This window comes from Ostrinia nubilalis, chromosome 15, assembly GCF_963855985.1.
Source record: "Ostrinia nubilalis chromosome 15, ilOstNubi1.1, whole genome shotgun sequence".
Lineage (NCBI taxonomy): Eukaryota > Metazoa > Arthropoda > Insecta > Lepidoptera > Crambidae > Ostrinia > Ostrinia nubilalis.
Window position 1 is genome coordinate 9754238 of NC_087102.1, and position 25372 is coordinate 9779609.

The 25372-nt window shown below is 44.2% G+C and overlaps 1 protein-coding gene across 1 annotated transcript; it reads right to left on the reverse strand.

Annotated features, from left to right (window-relative positions):
- Positions 1-1202: 1202 nt before the first annotated feature.
- LOC135078684 (protein brunelleschi) lies at positions 1203-18794 on the reverse strand. Its single transcript, XM_063973227.1, has 28 exons — positions 18374-18794; positions 18067-18157; positions 17536-17763; positions 16026-16324; positions 15777-15953; positions 15062-15697; positions 14586-14750; positions 14048-14208; positions 12241-12478; positions 10214-10707; positions 9778-10085; positions 9528-9609; positions 9084-9208; positions 8140-8454; positions 7850-8098; positions 7560-7808; positions 7270-7518; positions 7125-7228; positions 5807-6008; positions 5599-5750; positions 5384-5519; positions 5201-5327; positions 4965-5124; positions 3510-3717; positions 3375-3448; positions 2700-3313; positions 2430-2548; positions 1203-1510 (listed from the first exon to the last, which is right to left on the reverse strand). Exons 1-28 carry the CDS (start codon positions 18561-18563, stop codon positions 1276-1278), a joined length of 6387 nt encoding a protein of 2128 aa, XP_063829297.1. The 5' UTR covers positions 18564-18794; the 3' UTR covers positions 1203-1275.
- Positions 18795-25372: the final 6578 nt, after the last annotated feature.

Genomic DNA, 25372 nt, shown 5'->3' on the forward strand with positions numbered 1-25372 from the left:
TACTAATAGTTGTAGTTTAAAGTGCTTTGTTGATGTGGTAAAGCATTTGTAGGTGCTTTATTTTATTAGCACAATGAGCCTTTTTAAATGGGTATTTATTAAGAAACTCGTACCAGAAAGAGTTATCGTTCGATTGTGGTGATGCTAACAACGTATTTTGATTGGTAATGTTTGCGATTGGGGCTGACGGGGCCGCCGTTAAAATTGTATAAGATGGTTGTGGGTACTTTATTCAATCTATTTATACAATATAGAGATTCGCGAGAATGCTCATTTGATCGAAAAGAGTGTTAAAGCTATCAGAATCCCACGTACCTCGTTTCATCCGTTTTGAATCTCGCCGGGGTCCGAGTTTCTCCGGTATCCGACGCTCTGGGTCCACCTGCTCGTCGTCCGGAAGACACTCGTCCCCTTTGGCGCCAACCACCATCACGTACATGTCGTTCGCGGTCACACACGCGCGGTCAATTGCACTTTTTAATTTTAAACTTAGTATAAGAACGTTGAGAAATAAATTATTTCAGTAAAAATCTGAGCAGAGTTTCTGCTTACGATGTTGCTAGTTTGGAAGTTAAAGACGCTATGAAGAACTCCGAGCAAGCTCGCCCCCAGGTGACTAAAATGGCGGCAAACGGAAGTAAGTCAAATCAATTCCTATTAAATAATTGCGGAAATGACGTCATTTAAGGTATAAAATGGTAAAAAACTACACCGGAAGTAGACGCATCTCTCACCAGATGCTGTGCATCGTCACATGCCGAATAATAAGTGTTATAAATCGTAGCTTTTGCAGCTTGTAAGGGTGTTTTCTTTACCTACATCGTTTGTATACAAAATTCTTACTGTCCCACCCAACTCATTGACAGGGGGGCGCCTCCATCGTTCAACTATATAAAGTTTCCAACATGGCAAAAATCGGAACAAGCGATCCGGTATTGACGGTGGCGCCCCCTGTCAATATGACGAGTGGGCCGTAGGACCACAGATTCTGTGGGTGGGAGTCGTGGGACAGTTCAGTGTATGGTCTATCTATAGCCAACAGTGGGTCTAGACAAAGTGCAAATTATGATCGCAAACCAGTCGAAAAGTGGTCGAAAAGCCCCTTTTTTGTATGGAGTTTTGACAGATTCGATTTTCGATTCGATCAAAAAGTGCGTTTTGTCTAGGGGGGCAGGCAATAGGTATAGAAGTGAAAAACACTATTTAATCTGTTAAATATTTAATTCCTTATAATATGAACAATAATTGGTAGCATACAAAAATAAATAAATAATATTAATCCGTGACGCTTATAGCTACAGGTGGAATGAATCTCCATACATGACTAACTTCGCCGGCGCACGGCTGGATGAGCGACTGGTGATCCGACTCCTTGAGTATTGCAGTGTCTTCGAGCACCGGTTCCGTGGTGGAGCATTGTATGTCGATCTTGTATTCTCCAGGAGTAAGGAATACTACCGTACACTCATGATACGCCTTTGCCGATTCTGGGAGAGTAGGTAATACGACCCTGAAAATAAACATACACCTTGTATAAATCAACTTTATTACATTTAATAAAGTCACATCTAAGTTCTTGAACAAGAATTCAGTCACGCACGAGTCTGTTTTTAAGAAAAGACACATTAAATTCTGAAAAAATAAATCGTTTCGTTCGACTCGTCTGGCTCGGATAAGTAAGTGTGCATTTACCTTTAAAAGACTTAAATGGTTTCTGAATTGAGATTTTTAGCTTGAGCGTGCTCATCTTCTACTTAAGTGTGAAATAGCCTTAAAGCATATAAAACTAAGCTTACGCAAGCTTTTAAGCTGAAAATCTCAATTCAGAAACCCAGCTGGGGCGCGAACTTTTTTTTTGTGCAACAAGGCAGGTATATTTGACCACAATCGCACCTGGTGTTGAGTGAGATGCAGCCTAGGATGATACATATCTGCCCTGTAAGTGCCTATTCACTCTCGCCTTGGTATTCACTAGTGGTGCACTCACTTGTAAATGTGGCACTGATAAAGGTACCTAGTTGCTTTATTTTATTTAATTTTTTTTTGTTATACCGCCAAACTAATTTCTCTGCATCATAACCCAAAAGTAAACTGGATGAGAATGCCTTATGGCATTAAGTTCGCCTAGTGTTAATATTTTTGGCATTGAAGTATAAATAAATAAGTAAAGGTAGCAGGAAGGCGCTGGATGCAGGCCGCTACCAACCGTTCGATGTGGAAGTCATTGAGGGAACCCTATGTTCAGCAGTGGACGTCCTGTGGCTGAAATGATGATGATGATGATGATGACTCACTTGTTGTTCCCGGCGGCCGCGACCCGGCTGTCGAGGCGGTAGCTGAGCGAGCCGTTGTTGTAGTCTTGGTAGAGCTGCACGGAGAGGCGCAGGCGGTTGCTGAGGCCCTGCTGTGAGGACTAGTGCGGCACTCACTTGTTGTTCCCGGCGGCCGCGACCCGGCTGTCGAGGCGGTAGCTGAGCGCGCCCTTGTTGTAGTCCTGGTAGAGCTGCACGGAGAGCCGCAGGCGGTTGCTGAGGCCCTGCTGTGAGGACTAGTGCGGCACTCACTTGTTGTTCCCGGCGGCCGCGACCCGGCTGTCGAGGCGGTAGCTGAGTGCGCCGTTGTTGTAGTCCTGGTAGAGCTGCACGGAGAGCCGCAGGCGGTTGCTGAGGCCCTGCTGTGAGGACTAGTGCGGCACTCACTTGTTGTTCCCGGCGGCCGCGACCCGGCTGTCGAGGCGGTAGCTGAGCGCGCCCTTGTTGTAGTCCTGGTAGAGCTGCACGGAGAGCCGCAGGCGGTTGCTGAGGCCCTGCTGTGAGGACTAGTGCGGCACTCACTTGTTGTTCCCGGCGGCCGCGACCCGGCTGTCGAGGCGGTAGCTGAGCGCGCCGTTGTTGTAGTCCTGGTAGAGCTGCACGGAGAGCCGCAGGCGGTTGCTGAGGCCCTGCTGTGAGGACTAGTGCGGCACTCACTTGTTGTTCCCGGCGGCCGCGACCCGGCTGTCGAGGCGGTAGCTGAGCGCGCCCTTGTTGTAGTCCTGGTAGAGCTGCACGGAGAGCCGCAGGCGGTTGCTGAGGCCCTGCTGTGAGGACTAGTGCGGCACTCACTTGTTGTTCCCGGCGGCCGCGACCCGGCTGTCGAGGCGGTAGCTGAGCGAGCCGTTGTTGTAGTCTTGGTAGAGCTGCACGGAGAGGCGCAGGCGGTTGCTGAGGCCCTGCTGTGAGGACTAGTGCGGCACTCACTTGTTGTTCCCGGCGGCCGCGACCCGGCTGTCGAGGCGGTAGCTGAGCGCGCCCTTGTTGTAGTCCTGGTAGAGCTGCACGGAGAGCCGCAGGCGGTTGCTGAGGCCCTGCTGTGAGGACTAGTGCGGCACTCACTTGTTGTTCCCGGCGGCCGCGACCCGGCTGTCGAGGCGGTAGCTGAGCGCGCCCTTGTTGTAGTCCTGGTAGAGCTGCACGGAGAGCCGCAGGCGGTTGCTGAGGCCCTGCTGTGAGGACTAGTGCGGCACTCACTTGTTGTTCCCGGCGGCCGCGACCCGGCTGTCGAGGCGGTAGCTGAGCGCGCCGTTGTTGTAGTCCTGGTAGAGCTGCACGGAGAGACGCAGGCGAGCCAGCGCCCGTGGCAGGCGGTTGCGCACGCGCACTCCTAAAGCAACGCACTCGCCCGCCGCGCAGCGAAGCTCCTGCTGCGGAGCTATTACCTGCTGGTTCACGCTCACCTCTGCGGAATACAAGTCAAGGTTAGTAACTGTCATAGTAGTGAAGATCACCAGTTGGTTCCTTCCCGTTCACCTCTGCGGAACTCAAGGACATAAGTGGTAAATTTGGTAATGTGGTGCGAACCAAAAGTTGGATTAGATACAATATCGGTGCAGTAAGGTTGTAGAGAGTATACCACGTCCTTTCCAGATGGAGCGGCGCCCTAAAGAGTTAACCAATAAAATTAATACGAATTTCCCAAGGTTGCGCCAGCGCAGCAACGTTGTTCGAGAAGAGTTCTGCTGAGCACAGGAACTAGAAGCTGTTGGTCTACTAATGTCCGCTACTTCTAGAAGGGCTGTTGACTCGTAGCTCACCCCAGTTGAGTGGCGACATGCGGACTATGTCCATTATGGCCTGCGAGATGTGTTCTGCTGAGCACATGAGCTCGAGGCTGTTGGTCAACTGTCACTGCCCATTCCTGTGAAGGTTCTACTCTAAGCTGTCGACCGCTCACCCCAGTTGAGCGGGGACATCCGCACGATGTCCATCATGGTCTGTGAGAGCGTGAAGCGCCAGCAATGGTCCACGTTATTCCTGATGTGTTTTGCTAAGCACAGGAACTCTAAGCTGTTGGTTTAATGTCCCCTGTAAGGTTTGTTGACTCAAACTCAGACTCTGCCCTGTAATACTCAGACTGCTCACCCCAGTTGAGCGGCGACATGCGCACGATGTCCATCATGGTCTGTGAGAGCGTGAAGCGCCAGCAATGGTCCACGTTATTCCTGATGTGTTTTGCTAAGCACAGGAACTCTAAGCTGTTGGTTTAATGTCCCCTGTAAGGTTTGTTGACTCAAACTCAGACTCTGCCCTGTAATACTCAGACTGCTCACCCCAGTTGAGCGGCGACATGCGCACGATGTCCATCATGGTCTGTGAGAGCGTGAAGCGCCAGCAATGGTCCACGTTATTCCTGATGTGTTTTGCTAAGCACAGGAACTCTAAGCTGTTGGTTTAATGTCCCCTGTAAGGTTTGTTGACTCAAACTCAGACTCTGCCCTGTAATACTCAGACTGCTCACCCCAGTTGAGCGGCGACATGCGCACGATGTCCATCATGGTCTGTGAGAGCGTGAAGCGCCAGCAATGGTCCACGTTATTCCTGATGTGTTTTGCTAAGCACAGGAACTCTAAGCTGTTGGTTTAATGTCCCCTGTAAGGTTTGTTGACTCATACTCAGACTCTGCCCTGTAATACTCAGACTGCTCACCCCAGTTGAGCGGCGACATGCGCACGATGTCCATCATGGCCTGCGAGAGCGTGATGCCGCGCACGCAGGCGCGCCCGCCCGCGCCGCTGGTCGTGAGGCGCCAGCGCAGCGCCACGTGGTTGGTGATGTGCTCTGAGCACATGAGTTCGAGGCTGTTGGTCTACTGTGTGTCCACTCCTGTGAAGGCTACTCTAAGCTGTCGACTGCTCACCCCAGTTGAGCGGCGACATGCGCACGATGTCCATCATGGCCTGCGAGAGCGTGATGCCGCGCACGCAGGCGCGCCCGCCCGCGCCGCTGGTCGTGAGGCGCCAGCGCAGCGCCACGTGGTTGGTGATGTGTTCCGGGCACATGAGCCCGAGGCTGTTGGTCTACTGTAAGTATGTCCACTCCTGTGAAGGCTACTCTAAGCTGTCGACTCACCCCAGTTGAGCGGCGACATGCGCACGATGTCCATCATGGTCTGCGAGAGCGTGATGCCGCGCACGCAGGCGCGCCCGCCCGCGCCGCTGGTCGTGAGGCGCCAGCGCAGCGCCACGTGGTTGGTGATGTGCTCTGAGCACATGAGTTCGAGGCTGTTGGTCTACTGTGTGTCCACTCCTGTGAAGGCTACTCTAAGCTGTCGACTGCTCACCCCAGTTGAGCGGCGACATGCGCACGATGTCCATCATGGCCTGCGAGAGCGTGATGCCGCGCACGCAGGCGCGCCCGCCCGCGCCGCTGGTCGTGAGGCGCCAGCGCAGCGCCACGTGGTTGGTGATGTGTTCCGGGCACATGAGCCCGAGGCTGTTGGTCTACTGTAAGTATGTCCACTCCTGTGAAGGCTACTCTAAGCTGTCGACTCACCCCAGTTGAGCGGCGACATGCGCACGATGTCCATCATGGTCTGCGAGAGCGTGATGCCGCGCACGCAGGCGCGCCCGCCCGCGCCGCTGGTCGTGAGGCGCCAGCGCAGCGCCACGTGGTTGGTGATGTGCTCCGAGCACATGAGTTCCAGGCTGTTGGTCGACGTGCCGGTCGCGGTGGACTTTGATTCGGCAGTTTCTGAGAAAGGGAGAGTTCGATAATAGAGATGTTTCCTGGGTAAAAAAGCAAGAGTTTTAATTAGTCCGTCCGTTAGCTTATCAAAAACTACTCGACACGTATTTTTCACTTTTTAAAACTAATGAATATCTAAAGTGATAAAGCGTGCCAAAGTTCTAAAGAAAAGGCCTGTGACGTCAGTGAGTGCGTAAAAGTGCAGCACTTTATGACGTCGCGCGGAACTTCAATGCACTATAACTTTGTAATTATTTGTTTGATTGACATTTAAAAATATATGTGTCCAATATTTTTTTATATTAAAATTGAAGGACTAAAAATTTTTTTCTAGGAAAGTAGCCTATTGTATAAATAATATTGAAACGGTTAATCATCATCATCATTTCAGCCACAGGACGTCCACTGCGGAACATAGGCCTCCCCCAACATCGCACAGTTGGTAGCGGCCTGCGTCCAGCGCTTTCCTGCTACCTTTATCAGGTCGTCGGCGTGAAGCGATTACACCTACTAGAAATTCTGATGAAATCAAACTGCCTGGTCTTTTTGGGTTTTGCTGATTCCGATTGATATTTTGTATGTGTAAATAATTATGCAATAAGTTTATTATTCGCTTTACGATAGATAGAAAGGAACTCGCACCTGTGAATTCACAATTATGAAACAGCTATAAGCTTGCTTCAAAGCCACACTAGTGTTTTGAATACCGTCTGAGCACAATGGAGTGAGAAGATTGCGTTACTTGCCCGAAAGAAACGTTGAACTAGATGCAACGCCAGCGTCACGTCAACGCTACATGGGCGCTGGCAAGACGACAATGTTCGAAAGATGCTAGTGTTTTCTCTTAGCTTTTTTTATGACCAATCATGTTTAATCTACACTAATATTATAAAGCTGAAGAGTTTGTATGTTTGTTTGTTTACTTGAACGCGCTAATCTCCGGAACTACTGGTCCGATTTGAAAAATTATTTCAGTGTTAGATAGCCCATTTATCGAGGAAGGCTATAGGCTAGTAGAAGCAGAGCAACAATGAAGTCGCGGGCACAGCTAGTATGTAATAAATGAAGACAAAGCCAGTTCCCTTATGATGGACAGATGGTCGAGACACACAGTTCCCTCACCGTCGTCCAGCTTGGGCGGCGTGGCGCTGAAGGGGCAGCGGTCGAGCGGCACGGGCACGCGGCAGGACTCCTTGCTCTCCACCAGGATGTGCCGCCGGGCGCTCCTGCATGATGGACAGATGGTCGAGACACACAGTTCCCTCACCGTCGTCCAGCTTGGGCGGCGTGGCGCTGAAGGGGCAGCGGTCGAGCGGCACGGGCACGCGGCAGGACTCCTTGCTCTCCACCAGGATGTGCCGCCGGGCGCTCCTGCATGATGGACAGATGGTCGAGACACACAGTTCCCTCACCGTCGTCCAGCTTGGGCGGCGTGGCGCTGAAGGGGCAGCGGTCGAGCGGCACGGGCACGCGGCAGGACTCCTTGCTCTCCACCAGGATGTGCCGCCGGGCGCTCCTGCATGATGGACAGATGGTCGAGACACACAGTTCCCTCACCGTCGTCCAGCTTGGGCGGCGTGGCGCTGAAGGGGCAGCGGTCGAGCGGCACGGGCACGCGGCAGGACTCCTTGCTCTCCACCAGGATGTGCCGCCGGGCGCTCCTGCATGATGGACAGATGGTCGAGACACACAGTTCCCTCACCGTCGTCCAGCTTGGGCGGCGTGGCGCTGAAGGGGCAGCGGTCGAGCGGCACGGGCACGCGGCAGGACTCCTTGCTCTCCACCAGGATGTGCCGCCGGGCGCTCCTGCATGATGGACAGATGGTCGAGACACACAGTTCCCTCACCGTCGTCCAGCTTGGGCGGCGTGGCGCTGAAGGGGCAGCGGTCGAGCGGCACGGGCACGCGGCAGGACTCCTTGCTCTCCACCAGGATGTGCCGCCGGGCGCTCCTGCATGATGGACAGATGGTCGAGACACACAGTTCCCTCACCGTCGTCCAGCTTGGGCGGCGTGGCGCTGAAGGGGCAGCGGTCGAGCGGCACGGGCACGCGGCAGGACTCCTTGCTCTCCACCAGGATGTGCCGCCGGGCGCTCCTGCATGATGGACAGATGGTCGAGACACACAGTTCCCTCACCGTCGTCCAGCTTGGGCGGCGTGGCGCTGAAGGGGCAGCGGTCGAGCGGCACGGGCACGCGGCAGGACTCCTTGCTCTCCACCAGGATGTGCCGCCGGGCGCTCCTGCATGATGGACAGATGGTCGAGACACACAGTTCCCTCACCGTCGTCCAGCTTGGGCGGCGTGGCGCTGAAGGGGCAGCGGTCGAGCGGCACGGGCACGCGGCAGGACTCCTTGCTCTCCACCAGGATGTGCTTGCCGGGCGCGTAGTGGAACTCCATTTCTTCGCCGGTCAGGTTCGTCACGTCTAGCACCAGGTACAGTTGGGTTGGGCTGCGAAGCGAACAGGCGAATGTTTATCATGACTACAGCATCTGTAGTATAGCTAAGTTAGTAAATACGAGCCAGGAAACAAAGATCAGATCATGAGAGAAATTATCAGCATAAGGCTACGTTCAGAGTTCAGACGACTGTCAGATGGTTAGTCCAATCGCATAAAGTGATGTGGATCGATAGTGGCGTAACTATACCATCCGTGTCTCGTGGCATTGAGGGGAAGCCCTGGCCCCTGGTATCATAGCACGAATGAATGAATACCTACCTACTATCAACTATCATTTTTGAATCGGTAACCCAAACAATTTAATGTGCACTTTACTTAAATCTATAGGCAGCCCTACCACCCTGTAGTTACGCCACTGAGGATATCTCAAAAACGAAACGTCCTATTGGTGATCAGTCCAATGGAGAAACGACTGTCAGAGAACGTTTGCACAAAAAACGAAACGTCCTATTGGTGATCAATCCAATGGAGAAACGACTGTCAGAACGTTTGCACAATCGACCTGGTGAAGGTCGCGAAACACCTGGATGCGAGCAGCGCTGGACCGGTTGCTGTGGTAATCCCTGAGGAAGAATCTCTTTTGGCTGAAAAGAAACGAACAAAGTTACGGTACACTTACATCTCTGCAGGCAACACGTCCCAATGAGTGATAGAAACACTGGGCAACAACTCCAAGTTGATTTGAAGCGTTGACTGGCGACAGTGAAGCTCTTTGCCGGCGCCTCCTGAGTACCTAATTATTACCTGAAATATTAAAATAAATTTAGAAAAATGAAGACAGACAATCACATTCGTAAAGCAATAGCGTATATCCCTGCTTAACACATGTTATAGATCCTTTCATCCACGAAGACGCGCCCTATCAATTTTTGGTCGAGGGAAGCGCGTGGTGCGGGGAGTTTGATCCGAGCAATCCGAGCATCATTATTGTAGTGTGCGTGTGCACACTCATGGATTTATTTAGCGTGTACCGATAACACTCAAACATTAGCGGAAGAATGGTGGGGCGCGTCTATATGTAATGATTTGAATTATTTCTTGAGTAAGTATCTCGTTTACTTACTTGAGTTTCGATTAGTCGGCCTCTAGATGGTGGCATGACTGAGATCGGAGCCGACCAGCTTGTTGTATGAGAATTGGTTGATCTGAAAGAAGTTTAAATGTCATTTATAGGACTCTGGCACTATACATAGTTTGAAACCTTACTTCATTTATTTTAAGGTTGAAAATCAATGAAAATTTTCATCATGTGCTTTAAAGAGGGTTATGTGACTCGAATCCAAAATTATACAATATTCCCCCACAATACTTACCTAAAGCTCCCAGAAGTCCTGTTGGCCATCAGTCCACTGCTCAACGAAGTTTGCGGATTGGAACTCTGCGTTGGCAGAGATGTTTGTGCATTTGGAACTGGCGAGCCAACCCTCGAAGGGTAGTTTGAAGTGAGGCTGTTTGGAAACAGATTCTCGCCGCCTACTCCGCCTAGGTCAAGGAAGTCAGCCTCCCCATACAGTTTCATTACGATGGTTGCAGTCTCATCTGGAGGGATCGGTAACTGAGCCTTGATATCTTCGGTCGAGAATTGGAACACTTTTGATTGGAGTTGGCTATCCATGTTAGACTGTAAAAAATATTTTCTGTAGTACCTTCGAATGAGTAGAGAGAGCGTGAAATTGAACGAAATAAAAACGTAAGGACACAAAATATACTCAAAGTCAGGTGATATAAATAAAATAGACACTTCATTACCTGGATAGCTATGTCAAGGTATTCGATAGGCACGTTACTAGTGTTCGTAATCTTCATAGTGCACTCTGTGCTTTCTCCGTTATGCAGTGAAATGTTTGTAGTGCTCCCAATGTTCTCGAGACTCGACAAGCTTACGCTACCAGAGGGCGCCACTGTTGTTTCGATAGTTATAGTGGGCAGGCTGGGAATCACTTCGATGGTAAAAGATGCTGGGAATTTGTTGGGCATCGGCATGTTTTTGAGCCTACAGTTTGACTTGACTCCTAAAGTGTGAGTCGAATAGCCCAGGATCTGAAGTTCGCCGACTTCCTTGGGAGTGCCGTGGAGGTTAACTGTGGTCGGTGAATCCGGTGGGAGGATTATTGTCTCTGGTATAGACTCGAAGACCACGCCGGAGGTCAAGAGCCGCATGTTGGAGACTTTCAGCTCGAATGGCAGAGGATTCGTCAGCTTCATTTGAACCTCGCAGATATCGTCCTCGACCCATAGGTACTCTGTAATTACGGGCTTAGTTTAATAAAAAAACAAGATTTATGATCCACAAATACTATTTTACAAAACCAATTCATAAAACAAAGTGAGTGAGAGATTGTATTTGAGTTGATGTCTACGCATGGGCATCGGGACGGGGATATTGTTTCGATATTGTAGTGGAGAAATCAAAATGGCGATGGCGAATGGAATGTATGAAACATTAAATTATAGTGACTTTGGTAATTTATTACAATGATAGACCGTTTAGTCAGAGGCCTCGGGCTGAACCAGGAACAGTGCGGCACGTGCGTGAGGTTGGCTGGGGTTATCCCCCCTATTTAGCTACCTTACACTTAATAGAATGGTCGACATCGTAAAGGCAGCTGGAAGGTGCTGGACGCAGGCCGCTACCAACCGGGCACCATGGAAAGCATTGGGGGAGGCCTATGTTCAGCAGTGGACGTCCTATGACTGAGATGATGATGATGAAATTACACGTCATACCCATTTTCCCTTCATCCTTCTTGGTCTTCCGCTCCAGCGTGCCGAAGTGTATCGGCGTGAAGATGAAGGGCCCGGTCTGCGTCTTGCACTTGACGAGGGTCGGCGCGCGCGGCGGCGGCAGCGGCCTCGGGCTGAACCAGGAACAGTGCGGCACGTGCGTGAGGTTGGCGGGCGGGATTCCCCTATTTAGCTACCTTACACTTAATAGAATGGTCGACATCGTAAAGGCAGCTGGAAGGTGCTGGACGCAGGCCGCTACCAACCGGGCATCATGGAAAGCATTGAGGGAGGCCTATTGTTCAGCAGTGGACGTCCTATGGCTAAGATGATGATGATGAAGTTGCATATCATACCCATTTTCCCCTCATCCTTCTTCGTCTTCCGTTCCAGCGTGCCGAAGTGTATCGGCGTAAATATGAAGGGCCCGGTCTGCGTCTTGCACTTGACGAGGGTCGACGCGCGCGAAGGCGGCAACGGGCGCGGACTGAACCACGAGCAGTGCGGCACGTGCGTTAGGTTGGCGGGCGGGATTCCCCTATTTAGCTACCTTACACTTAATAGAATGGTCGACATCGTAATGCAGTAGGAAGGTGCTGGACGCAGGCCGCTAGCAACCGGGCGCATGGAAAGCATTGGAGGAGGCCTATGTCCAATGGCTGAGATGATGATGATGATGATGAAGTTGCATGTCATACCCATTTTCCCCTCGTCCTTCTTCGTCTTCCGCTCCAGCGTGCCGAAGTGTATCGGCGTGAAGATGAAGGGCCCGGTCTGCGTCTTGCACTTGACGAGGGTCGGCGCGCGCGGCGGCGGCAGCGGCCTCGGGCTGAACCACGAGCAGTGCGGAACATGTGTGAGGTTGGCAGGGGATTCCCCCTATTTAGCTATCTTACTCTTACATTTAATAGAATGGTCGACATCGTAAAGGTAGCAGGAAGGTGCTGGAAGCAGGCCGCTACCAACCGGGCACCATGGAAAGCATTGGGGGACGCCTATGTTCAGCAGTGGACGTCCTATGGCTGAGATGATGATGAAGTTGCATATCATACCCATTTTCCCTTCGTCCTTCTTCGTCTTCCGCTCCAGCGTGCCGAAGTGTATCGGCGTGAAGATGAAGGGCCCGGTCTGCGTCTTGCACTTGACGAGGGTCGGCGCGCGCGGTGGCGGGAGCGGCCTCGGGCTGAACCAGGAACAGTGCGGCACGTGCGTGAGGTTAGCGGGCGGGATCACCTCGCCTGTCTCCAGGACTAAGGGCACCGGGCCGCCTTCGCACTGCGCTGAGAGGGCCTGGAAGAACCAAATAGACTGGGTATAGTTTCGCTACGAGTGGAGTTCTGGACGAAAACCTACAGTTACCACTCCTTCTTCCCTAGCTTCCTTCTTGTCAGAATAGCATGGGAGCACGCCCTCAGTTTTTAGTGTTAAGGCCCCGTCATTTTGGCGGAAAACTTCACACATAACCACGGGGAAAGTATGCCATTTAAAATAGCTGTTTCAAAAGAATCAAGATCGAGGACGTGTAACGCAAAAATCCTAATAATATCCTACTAATATAATAAATGCGAAAGTTTGGATGTCTGGATGGATGTTTGTTACTCTTTCACGCAAAAATTACTGTACGGATTTTGATGAAACTTTACAGTATTATTATTTATAACCCATAATAACATATAGGCTTGATTTATAACGATCTGTGACACTAAATTTTACACGGGTGAAGCCGCTCGGGCAAAAGCTAGTTACTAACAAGATAAACTGTTCAAAGAAACATTTATCTGCCTAACAACAGAGAGAGTCCTATATCTGAATAATTTTAAAAGAATGCTGCAAGTATTATATGACTCATACCTGCAGCTGGATGGCCAGGTCCCGGTGCTCCTGGCGCGCCAGGTGCGGCCACATGGTCTGCAGCAGGAAGGTCATGTGCCTCGTGGCCAGCGCGGGGTGTCCCATATGTCAGGCGGCCACCACCAGCTCTGTAGCAGCTGGATCAACAATGAGCTGCAAGACTCATACCTGCAGCTGGATGGCCAGGTCCCGGTGCTCCTGGCGCGCCAGGTGCGGCCACATGGTCTGCAGCAGGAAGGTCATGTGCCTCGTGGCCAGCGCGGGGTGTCCCATATGTCACGCGGCCACCACCAGCTCTGTAGCAGCTGGATCAACAATGAGCTGCAAGACTCATACCTGCAGCTGGATGGCCAGGTCCCGGTGCTCCTGGCGCGCCAGGTGCGGCCACATGGTCTGCAGCAGGAAGGTCATGTGTCTCGTGGCCAGCGCGGGGTGTCCCATATGTCGCGCGGCCACCACCAGCTCTGTAGCAGCTGGATCAACAATGAGCTGCAAGACTCATACCTGCAGCTGGATGGCCAGGTCCCGGTGCTCCTGGCGCGCCAGGTGCGGCCACATGGTCTGCAGCAGGAAGGTCATGTGCCTCGTGGCCAGCGCGGGGTGTCCCATATGTCACGCGGCCACCACCAGCTCTGTAGCAGCTGGATCAACAATGAGCTGCAAGACTCATACCTGCAGCTGGATGGCCAGGTCCCGGTGCTCCTGGCGCGCCAGGTGCGGCCACATGGTCTGCAGCAGGAAGGTCATGTGCCTCGTGGCTAGAGCAGGGTGCCCCATGCGTCGCGCGGCCACCACCAGCTCTGTAGCAGCTGGATCAACAATGAGCTGCAAGACTCATACCTGCAGCTGGATGGCCAGGTCCCGGTGCTCCTGGCGCGCCAGGTGCGGCCACATGGTCTGCAGCAGGAAGGTCATGTGCCTCGTGGCCAGCGCGGGGTGTCCCATATGTCACGCGGCCACCACCAGCTCTGTAGCAGCTGGATCAACAATGAGCTGCAAGACTCATACCTGCAGCTGGATGGCCAGGTCCCGGTGCTCCTGGCGCGCCAGGTGCGGCCACATGGTCTGCAGCAGGAAGGTCATGTGCCTCGTGGCTAGCGCAGGGTGCCCCATGCGTCGCGCGGCCACCACCAACTCTTGGAGCAACTGGATTTGCAGCGCTGGCCAACCTTTCAAGGGCAATAAATAATTCAGGTCTATTTTTCAATGGCAGTAGTTGCCAAATGTTCAGGAATGATCCTACTCACGGGTCCTGATTATGAACAACTTTTACTAACATGGTGACATGTAGAAACTTGCTAGAAAAGGTTAAATCGATAGCAACTTTTATATGTATGGACCAGCTAGGTTGTTTTCTGAAATTCGGCAAATTGTCTTAAAAATATTTTTGATCATCTTACATGGCACCATCTACCTCCATACTAAAAGAAGCATGTACTATTGGTAGGAAAATGGATACATATCTGAAATGCTTTTTAAACACATACAAGTATGATAAACTGTATCTAAAACAGACACTTTTAAGAAAATGAGACAATTTGCTTACCAACTTGGTGCTGTATGACGTAGTTAGGGTCGAGGCTCAGCCTGTGCCCCGGGAAGCTGTGCAGCATGAGGTAGTAGCAACGCTGCCAGTCCGGGTTGGGGTTGTTCGGGCTCACTTGCCGAGTGGCCGCGAGGCGCTGGCAGAATGCTGCCTTGCGGAGGAACCCTATGAAGACATGTTAGGACAGTTTTTAATTATGGTGACAAAATGGGGCAAAAACTAATGAAATTGATACGAAATCATAATAAATTTCAAGGCATTTAGTCGCCATTTTAGGAGGACTGTTCTCTATAATTACTAGAGCCAGAAAGGAGGATTTTCCTTACGCTAGCCAGACGAGTTGCGGTTGCCTGATGTTCGCATATTTTTCCTCTAGTAGCCTCTTAGACATCCACGGGAAAAGTGGGGTTGATCCTATTTGGCAGTGTTCCAGAGACTTAAGGCATTATTTAGATGATAAGATATTAAATACTTACCTATCTCTTTGTATAGCTCAGCAAGTGTGTCAAATCTTTGTATCTTCTCTTGTTCACTTAAAGTCAAGTTGATAAAAATAACGTTCTGCAAAAAACTGGACGCGTGCAGACTATTGTTTTGCTCTACCGCGATCCTTGCGGCTTTGAAGCACGCCTCAGTCTCGATTATACCAGCGTTCTGATACTTGCTGTAGTGTATGATCGCTTTACGATACTTCTCAGCTATTTCTTCTCCATTCAAAAGGTATTGGTTATTGATTTGAGTCACCGGTTGTCTGGGAATCGAAGGGTGGTCGGAAGTGTAAAACGACTTCTGACTTTGGTATTCGATGTCACTGGATGATGCTAGAGATTCGGAATCAGCATTATCAGTCTCTGATTGTCTAGAAGACGTGTCGATGCTATCTGAAGACGAAGGCGTCAGTTCACTGGGTGGGTTAATAGGACTAGAGTTCTTTGAAGACCTGAGAGGTGATAAGGTGGCTTTATATTTTCGAAATGGATCGATGTTTGGTTGGAACAATGAGAGTGGTTTTGTTTTATTAGGAGAATTCTCTTGAAGACTAGCATTTCTCTGTAGGGGCGTTGTATTCCGTAAGTTTGGGTAAAGAAGAATTGCAGAAGCGGCGCAGAGTCCTGAAATATAAAACATAATCAAATATAATATGTAGTCACGCGTTTCATTTTTAGAGCCAGAAAGTTCAAAGTTGTATACCTTCTTTAGCAGCTGCCAGCCAAAGCCAGTCGTTCACGGACTTTAGAATTTCCGCCGAATTATGGTATAAGCCAAGACTATCAGCGACCAGACCAGATTGCAAAGTTAAATCGGCGAGATTCTTCGTCACGCGTCCCATGCAACGCTTTTTATTATTGCGGGACTCCATATCAAGGCCTGAAAATTTTACAAATTAAAAATTTGGATGAATTGTTACTTACGAATTTTGAAAATTCAATTATTTCGTACCAACAAAGTCCTTCTTTTCAAAAGGAGCCAAAAGTAGGGATACTTTCTCAAGCTTTTCTCTAGATCTCTCCAGCCTCTTAGATTCTACCACCCAGAATAGAGAATTTATGAGATCTGCTACATTCTGCTCTAAGTCAGGCACTGGGTCATTTTCGCCGTAAAACATAGCATGTGTTTTAAAGTTTGATGGTGTGGTGAAATTCTCTTCTTGGACAGGAAATGATGCAGTAGACGAAGCTGAATGTGGGAAACTTTCAGAAGATGATAAACTGTCTGCTGGTTCACTGGGCAGAGAATACCTGAAAGATCAATTGATTTGTTATTTAAAATAAACTGATTCTTGACTTTATAACACGATAAATGGTTTATTCACCTTTATTATTACAGTATAACACTTATTAACAATACCAATTTTAAACTATTTTATATTACAGTTATTTCTTTTGCTAAAAATAAAGAATATGAAATACGTCAATAATATTCGTGAAAAACATTCGCCTGTAATACCTATTCCATTGCAAACAGGAAGTTATGCTATATTCAACTATATTGGTCTTCAATTAATGCTTCCTTGTCACGCGATATCTAATGGCGAGCGAGTCTAACGCAACGCGTAAGTGAAGTAAACACTTGCGCCTTGATTTTGTTATTACAGTTATTTAAAAGAAGCCACATCTAGGTCTGATGCTACACTGCTTAGCATATAAATAGCCACATACAAAAAATAAATTCAAAAGTATTTCTGTTTGTCTATTACTTTTTGGTAAAGAAAGAGGAAACAGAAGGTCATACTATGCTGTCTTTTGTCTCAAAGATAATAAAGGAAGTGAATTTGTGGGTGAAAGTTTTAAGGAATAGTTTTATCACCATGTTTTTAATATTATATTATTATTAAGAGACTTTATATGTAACATGGCACACCGAAATTCGCGCAGATCAAGTCACATTTCGAACTAGTGGTACACAGCTTTCGTAGATGTCTGGCTAGATTGTAGTTATGGTAATGGGTGAATGGCAATTTGCCACAGTAAATTCATAATTTGAGGTCACTGCTCGTTTAATGATTTAGTACCGTACAGTGAATCTTACCAGACAAGTTATAAATAAATTGGAAAAATATTTATTTACTTAGAGAACACACTGAGTTAAATTATGATTATGAAATCATCTTACATGTAAAATTGTAATATGAATTTCAATTATTATTAACTAAAACTATTATTCCATTTTAGATTGTGTAGAGATACATATAAAGACAAATAAAGTATGTACTTAATTAGTATGATTTTGAACAACTACTAATGATGTACCAATAAAATGTTAATATGTATTATTATTATAATTGTAGAAATTATGAAATTTATGAAGTAATGAAGAAAATGAATATTTATAGGCAAATAAATTCAAAGAGCATTCATATTATGTCGAGTGAAACATGAGATAACATTTTAATTGCCTTTAAAATATAGATTTTAAATTAGTTATTACGTAATATATGAAAGTTTCTTACTTGTCACTCAAACTGCTGCCTTCTTTGGAAACTTTATCTTCTTCATAGCTGTACGTCTCTGGCTCTTGCTCGGGCTTCTTCAAGTTGCTCCCGGGGCCAAACATGAAGGCTCTCGAGTCGTACAAGGTGTTGGAATACTTCACCTTGAGAGATTCATGGACTCGGCACACTTCGTTCAATTCTACTTGGTTTGTGAACTTACTAAGAGTAATTAGGCCTAGCAACCGCCTGTGGAAAGGTAATGAACTATCAATTATTTATGAATTAAACATAGGATTTATAAGGTAGGATTACACATAATCTTACTTTTTATCAAAATACTACTTATTTAGTGACTTGTATTGTATTTCAACAATTTACAGCATTGGCCAAGTACCTATAATTGCCTTTTAATTAAAGGTAAATTACTTTAGTGCTAGCTAATAAGAATATTTATTTTGTTCTTTTTTGTTAAAATTTTGTTAGTAGGTCTTCCTGAACTTTATTTTTATTTTTTTTAATTAAAAGTGGTGTGAATTTGAATGAACTTACCTATGTGTTTGAAAGTCACCCCAGTCATTGTTTTCCACTGGGTAATCCCGGACATACCTCACCCAGATATCTCTAACTTGTCCTGAGGAATCTAAAATTGAAAACAAAAAAAAAAACAACAACAGCTGTTTATAAATCTAACATTAGTCACTTTTATGTTTAAAAGAATTCTTATTAGAAAATAAAGAAAGCAGCTTAATTAAGTATAGAATAGAATCTGCAGATTCCCAAGTTGATGGATGTTTTATGTTTTAAAACATGTTTTCTTCATGAATTGACCTAATTCCTAGTCACAAAGAACACGTACCAGTAACTTTTATATTGTTGACTTTCTGTATCCTCTCCCAAAGTTTGTTGAAGTTTTTGAGCATTCCCCCGATGCCTTTGACCAGCACCAGCAGGCAGGCATGGTGCTGGGCGTGCTGCGCGTAGTCAGGGTGCGACATCACCGACTCTCCTGGCGCGTGAGACAATATGTAGCTCACTGACGAGCGCATTGATATCTCATTTGATTACGGTCAATTACGGTGATAAAGTTACGCGGTGCGCGACACACACGAACTCGCAGGTCATTCGGTAAACTATAATAAATACGGCTGTCAATTAATTACTTCTATAATGCTAATTAAACTAAAATTGATGTATTGTTATTTATTTTCGTTTAAATTTCTATTTACGCATAGTGAAATCTGGGGCGTACTTTGAAGTTTTCGTTTGGAAAATATAAGTCACAGCACAGCTGACGTCTCGCTGACAATGGCTTAATTAATTTGTAAAAATGTTTTATCACTACTTATTTATTTATCTCTTTATATTTAATTTAAATATAAAAAAGCACTATATTTTGTAAAATAAATCAAATTCATTTTATTTTTTAAATTAATTTCTGAACGAACTGATTATAAAAGTGTTGCCATTTTATTAAAACGTACTAGTTATGCAAAAAAGCTTGAAATTTTTGGATACTTGATATTTTGTAATAAGTAATGTTTTTACTGTAGTCGTGCGGCTTGTTGTGCAAACGCTAATTTAAATTAATGAAAAAGAAGCAGAGGATGAATCCAGAGAGATTTTATGATAAGGTTACCTGCGACTCCTGCGAGACAGTGGAAATAATAATTTTACCGACGTGCAAAATAAACAATTAATAAATTGTGTATAGCCTGACCAGGAACATAAAAACCCTCGCCATGTTGCGGAAAACTAATGGTACTAACAAAGAGCATAAAAGAGTAAGAGACGGCACTCCATAGATATTTTTTGAGCTCACGCACACATATGCATTTTAGAGAACGACCCGCAAATCTTTACCAACCGCACAAACTACAGGCGGAGCTACCAACATAATGCATTATTTTCTGACAGTATTAGTGACGTTCGTAATAACTTATCGATTATCGATACTTTGCTAGGGTTGTAATTGCATATCGATATCTAGTATAGGAACTTTCAATATTTTAATGCTATTTTTATTTTATACTATGTGTAAGTAAAACGAACTTTTGTAACGTAAATTATTTATTTCGAAATAAAATAGGTATATTACAATAAGTATTGAACATGACATAGCAGTTGTAGGCATGAGGAATTATTGAATATTATAACAAAGTACAGAAATGATAATTTTGTAAACTTTTATTTTCACAACTTTTTCTAAGAAAAAATAGGATTTTTATTTATAAACATCTTTAATTTTCTTATCAGCTGATCGAACCTCAGCCTCAAGATTACTTTTCAATGCTTTGTTGCTGTGCTTTTTTACTTTTGTCAGCAAAATTGTTTTCACTTTTTATGAAGCTGTCATTAATGATTTTACAACTTTTTCTTAGAAAAAGGTAACTTAATATTTTAAACATCTTATCATAAATTTCTTTATTATGTTGTTGACATTTAAACCAACTAAAATTACAATTTGTACTCAACATTAAGAAAATGAATTTTCCAACATTTTCCATATATATCTGGTCGGCAATATGGTCATGATAAAATTGTTTAGCTTCATTTACGGTGGTACATAATTGAATTGTTGGATAAACGAGACTTTTTTTATCATGCCACCATTCGCGAAGAGATATATATGCATACAAATCATTGTCAACAGGAGTTTTCACGCTCAAACACTCTTCACAAATTAAACAAGAACTGTTCTGTAATAGTTTGGCAGCTAAATACCCGCTTACATATACTACTGGTTGGTTTTCAAGGCTACACAAATTTTCAATGGGCTGTTCTAAGTTTTCAGGGTCCGGGATAGACAACACAGGATAAAATTCAGTGTCTGTGGAATTTTGAACATTAATTTTTATTTCTGTTGCTTTTAAATTAGTTTTTAAAATGTCTTTATATTCCAGCATATGTTTATTGTTGTCTGCTTCACAATTAGCACTTCTGCTATGAGGCACTTTCAGCCCAGTAACCATGCTTGTTTTAAGCGCTGCAGTAAAGTGCGTGATAGTGGGATTTCTATTGGTTACACTGTGTTGCCTAATGATTCCAAATAAGTTTTCCAGAGAGTCTTGGTTAAACTGTCTAAGGTTCATATATTTAAACCCTTCATTCTTTAACTTATCCCAAATATCGTTTAAGGATTTGATAGATATTTGATATCCCTTTACGCATTTAACATTTTTTAGTATCGTGTTTTCTGCTGTTATAAATTTTATGGTTTTTAACTTATCAGTATAAAAGGTCCAAGACTCAATGTGATTACTTGATGTGGAAACATTTTCCCGGATCCCTTTCTTTACGTCATTTAAAGATGATGGACCATTTGTACAATCAAATAGTTTATCTAACTGTTCAATCACAAATGCTGTATCATTGCAATCAGAAACTTCTTTCCATGCCATCATTTTTAAAATAGCTGCCACGGTATTACTCAGAGCATGCGCAGCATACTTCACCCTCATCTTAGTTTTGAATGTTGAATTTACAATGGTACTATTCAGTTTTTTAAAATTTAAAAAATTTCTGTTGTGTTTTTCTGCAACTACCAAATGCCTCCATTGTGCAATTTTTCCATCGAAAGACATATTTCCACTTTTAAAGAAATTGTTTCGTAATGATTTGAACAAGTGAGGGATGTCATAGATTATAAAAATTTTGTCATTATTTACAGAGAAAAAGTTGCTATCTATGCCTTGTCCACAGTTTCTTTTTAACATGTTAAGAGCTCCTATATTTGTAGATCCCTGATCACAAACTGTTGTTAGAACCACAAATCCGATTTCTTTTAATTTTTTGATGATGTCCGATATAATTTTTGCCAGTTTTGCTGTTGATATTGTGCCTTCCACAAAATAGTGCGCAATATATTGTTTGTATTTATGTTTAGCACCCTGTATCATAAACACTAACGCATGGTCTGCAATTTTATTTTCTTGTCCCATGTTCTCGCCCTCTCCATAATCCACGTAGCCATCCACTTTATCAGCAATTTCGTTATAAATTATCCGTTTCTTTAACGCCATCTCGTCAAATATTAACGAGCAATATTTATTTTCCTTTGGCATACTTGATGCTTTTGCCTCTAACATATCAATTATATTTTTATTTATACCAGGCTCCATTGGTATATTTTTTAAAATCCTTTGGAGCGTTTTAGTGCTTGGTAGCGTAAACAGCTTTTGCATATAGCGGTATGCTTTAGGGGACCGTTTAAATATAGCCAAAGCATATATTTTGTTGGCTAAAGTCCACCTTTTTCCTTGTGACTTTTTTTTGTTATTCTGCACTACATCCTTTACTAACGATGTCAGCACTTCCGAATCTAACTTGTCTAAATTCACTCTTGACTTCGCTATATTCCTTATTGTTTTTTTTGCATTTTGTAACTGTCGCCAAAGCCTCTTCTCTTTAATTGTAAATGTTGATGAAGTGTCTGTAATAAAAACATATCCATTAGTAAAAAAACAACATTAAAGCAAATTGAATTGAAGATTGGTTAATTAATCAGCAATTTTACTTAGTTTTTTAAATTAGGTATGTTTTATCTTACCTTTCATTTCAATGTTTTTCTTAGGTCTTTTATAACTGTGGACTAATATTTCTGCCTGTGCATCTTGATGGCAAATGTTTTTATCATCTGAAATATTATAAATATGCTAATTAGTTTAAAATTTATTTAGTTGTTTTATGAAACATATTATTTCCAAATCAATCAATCATTATCAAGTTTTAAAAAAATGCAAAGACAGGATAATGATAGCTCTTCTCATAAAATATGAAGCGTGGGCCCACCTTCAATAACAATGACATAATATTAAATTAAAGGCATTTAGAGGTTTTAATGTTCTGCATTCTGGATGCGGTCTGCGGGTATGTCAAGACAATCTGTAAGTGGTCGTGATAAGGCAATCAGTCACGTGTGCTTTGCGTTCTTTGTTCGTATCCGCACGGTCAAATCGCATTAATATAAAATGTACAGAGACCTAGAATGTTGTACATATAAGTTCATTTTGACCTGACTGCAGACTGCAGAACGCATCCAGGGTGGCATTCTTTAGTTTGAGGGAAGGCATATTTTAGAAGGTAAATAATTAGTTTGTACACTTACCATGAGTAATTGGTTTATAGGTCATATGTTCTGGTGCATTGGAAGTAGAAGGAAGAGGTTCAAAAGTTGTTTTCGCAGAAATACCAGAATCTGGTATATCCACAGCTCCCAAACATGTTGAATTTAGTTGTTTGGTTGTAGTTGTAAGGGGAACTGAAAGCAGAAAATGAAATGTGAATTGGGTAATAAAATGTCATGTTCTTACCCAACTTTAGGGTACAATCAGTCTAGTACATGTCTTGCTCACATTAAAAATTACTAGCTTAAAAATATTATTAAACTAGCTGACCTGGCTAATTAATGTAGATTGCCTAAAATTTTTCAAATTGGTCCGGTAGTTTTTATGAAGAATTTGTATTACACAAATTACTAAAGTCCCTCTAACTCAACACCTCATTCTAAGCTAAATTGTGTTACGAGTGGGTTTACTACAATATTCAAGCTGTGGGGTTCTAACCCGCACTTTAGGCTATCTTGGCTTCGAGTTACGGAGCCGATCAAATACAAACAAACAATTAAATATTTCCTTTTTATATTATTAGTATAATTTTAGATAAACATACCTCGTTCAACTGGATTTGACTTCTTTGGAATGCAATATGAATGATCATAAAGAACTGTAAAGGTCTGACGACTGTAGAGGTACGATCTGGTAAAGGTCGCGGGAAGAGCCTGGATGCGGGCAGCGCAGGACCGATCATTGTGGAAAACCTTGGGGGAGGCCTTTGTCCAGCAGTGGACGTCATTTGGCTGAAACGAACGAAAGAACTGTAACAAAGTATAGATATAATTAATATTTTTTTTTTTTTTTTTTTTTTTTTTTTTTTTTTTAAAAGATTATTAGTAATTTGTTATTTCACAAATTACTAATACTCCCGTTAGCCCCTCGTACTAAGCTAAATATGCTTGTGTCACGAGTGAGCCCACCACAATAGTCGAGCGGCGGCGGGGACCGAACCCGCGTTCCCCGGATCACGAGTCGGCCAGTCCGACCCCTTCACCGTTCGGCTATCGTGGCAATAAATAATATATAATTGAAATTATATATTATTTATTGATAAGCATACAACACATGTTTGTGTTTACAAAGAAAGAACCTTGTTAAATTGCATTCGGTTGGTTTGTTTTGGAAACCAAAGAAAATTAATTAAGACATCTAAATAATTCAGAAAAATTGATAGATAGTAAATAACATTTAAAAAAAATAATTGAAGTCATCATCATACCTGTCTTGAGGTTTTCTTTATTGGAGTCTTTTACATGAAGAGGAAACTCTGTCAAAACTTCATCTGGCAAGATGGGATTGCTCAATTCCAGTGTTGGAATAGCTGAGTTCTTCAGCCGAGTTCCTTTGGCATTGAAGGATTCAGGAGTGAAGTGCCCACCACAAACAAACTTAAGTTGGTGTAACTTTTCAATAGGTACATATGCTAAGTCTTCTATGCCAGCATTTTTAACCCACATTCGACAACTGAAATAAGAAATACCTATTAGAAAAGAAAAAGAATAACAAACTGAAATTTATTCATCAACTAATTTCTTTTAGTATTGTTATGCAATGCATTTACCGAGTACGAAACAAAATACTGAAATTAAAAATTGGTTATGGTTATTTACTGTATGATTAAAAATATTAATCCCAGCCTTTAAGTTTACACAATCATTAAAATTATCTTGTAATAAATGAGTGTTATTAGAAACTTACCGGTCAGAATCCAGAGGAAACCTACTCAAAAGTAAGGGTGATCCACCACGACTTCGCCTCTTATTACAAATAACGCACTTCTTGTTGTTTCTACTCTCCATTATCAGTAGAAGCCTAAAATGAAATAGGTATTAATTAAACAAAGCCTATAATTTCTCTCCAACCAGTGTCAATGCCCTGGTTCATGCATTTACCAGTTTTGAAAGTACATTTACATTTTCATCACATAGGGTTGTTTTTAATGAAAAATAGATTTGTAATAGATCTAATATTTCAAGTAAGTAGATAACATACCCATTAAACAGAAAAGTAAATAAGAGTTTAAACTTCTGTAGAAGTTGAAACACAGCTTATTTAAAAGAGTCTCTATCTCACAAAAAACAAAACACTGAACAGCAAACTTTATCACGCCCGATACGGAAGAACTTAATCAACTCAACGTAAACGACAGAAAAGTTTATTTACAGTAATATTGCACCAAATCTGAGAAAATAACTTCACACGAATCAATTCGCCGGTTAAAAACTCAAACTCAATTGACAGACATTTTTTTTCATTTGTCAAACTAACAATACTACCAACATTAAGAACACTAACAATTATTTTTAGTATGGTGGTATTGATCCGCGGGTTCCCCTGCTATATTGAAATCAATCCAAAATGCACTTTATTGCTTAAGGGATAAGGTTGTATATCAATTGCTACATATAGAGACTAGTTTTTGTATGAGAAGTGTCTACCCACTGGGTACTAATTTCTTTTAATGGCAACAGCAAAGAGCATGGCAACAGTAACTGAAAACTTCATTGACATGTCACCTTGCATGTCAGTCTATGGCTGTCACAATGTGTTAAAGTGTTTCACACAAGTTAAATGTGTGAAATACTAAGGGTTCGGACAATATTTCCATCGAATAATGTTTCCGACAAAGGTTGTCAAATTGACTGACATGTTTATCGTACAGTACAGTCCACTATGAAAATTAGCTGTGGTTTGTGTCAAATACCTATTTTAAAGTTTTTTGTCACTTTCTAAGTGTTGAATTT

Bases quoted from the DNA above. Each gene is read 5' to 3' on its own strand.
- LOC135078684 (XM_063973227.1), bottom strand. From the start codon at position 18,563: ATGCGCTCGTCAGTGAGCTACATATTGTCTCACGCGCCAGGAGAGTCG. The intron at 14,209-14,585 runs GTAAGCAAATTG...TGCCCTTGAAAG, and splicing joins CGTCATACAGCACCAAGTTG to GTTGGCCAGCGCTGCAAATC. The intron at 10,708-12,240 runs GTATGATATGCA...CCGTAATTACAG, and splicing joins GAAGGACGAAGGGAAAATGG to AGTACCTATGGGTCGAGGAC.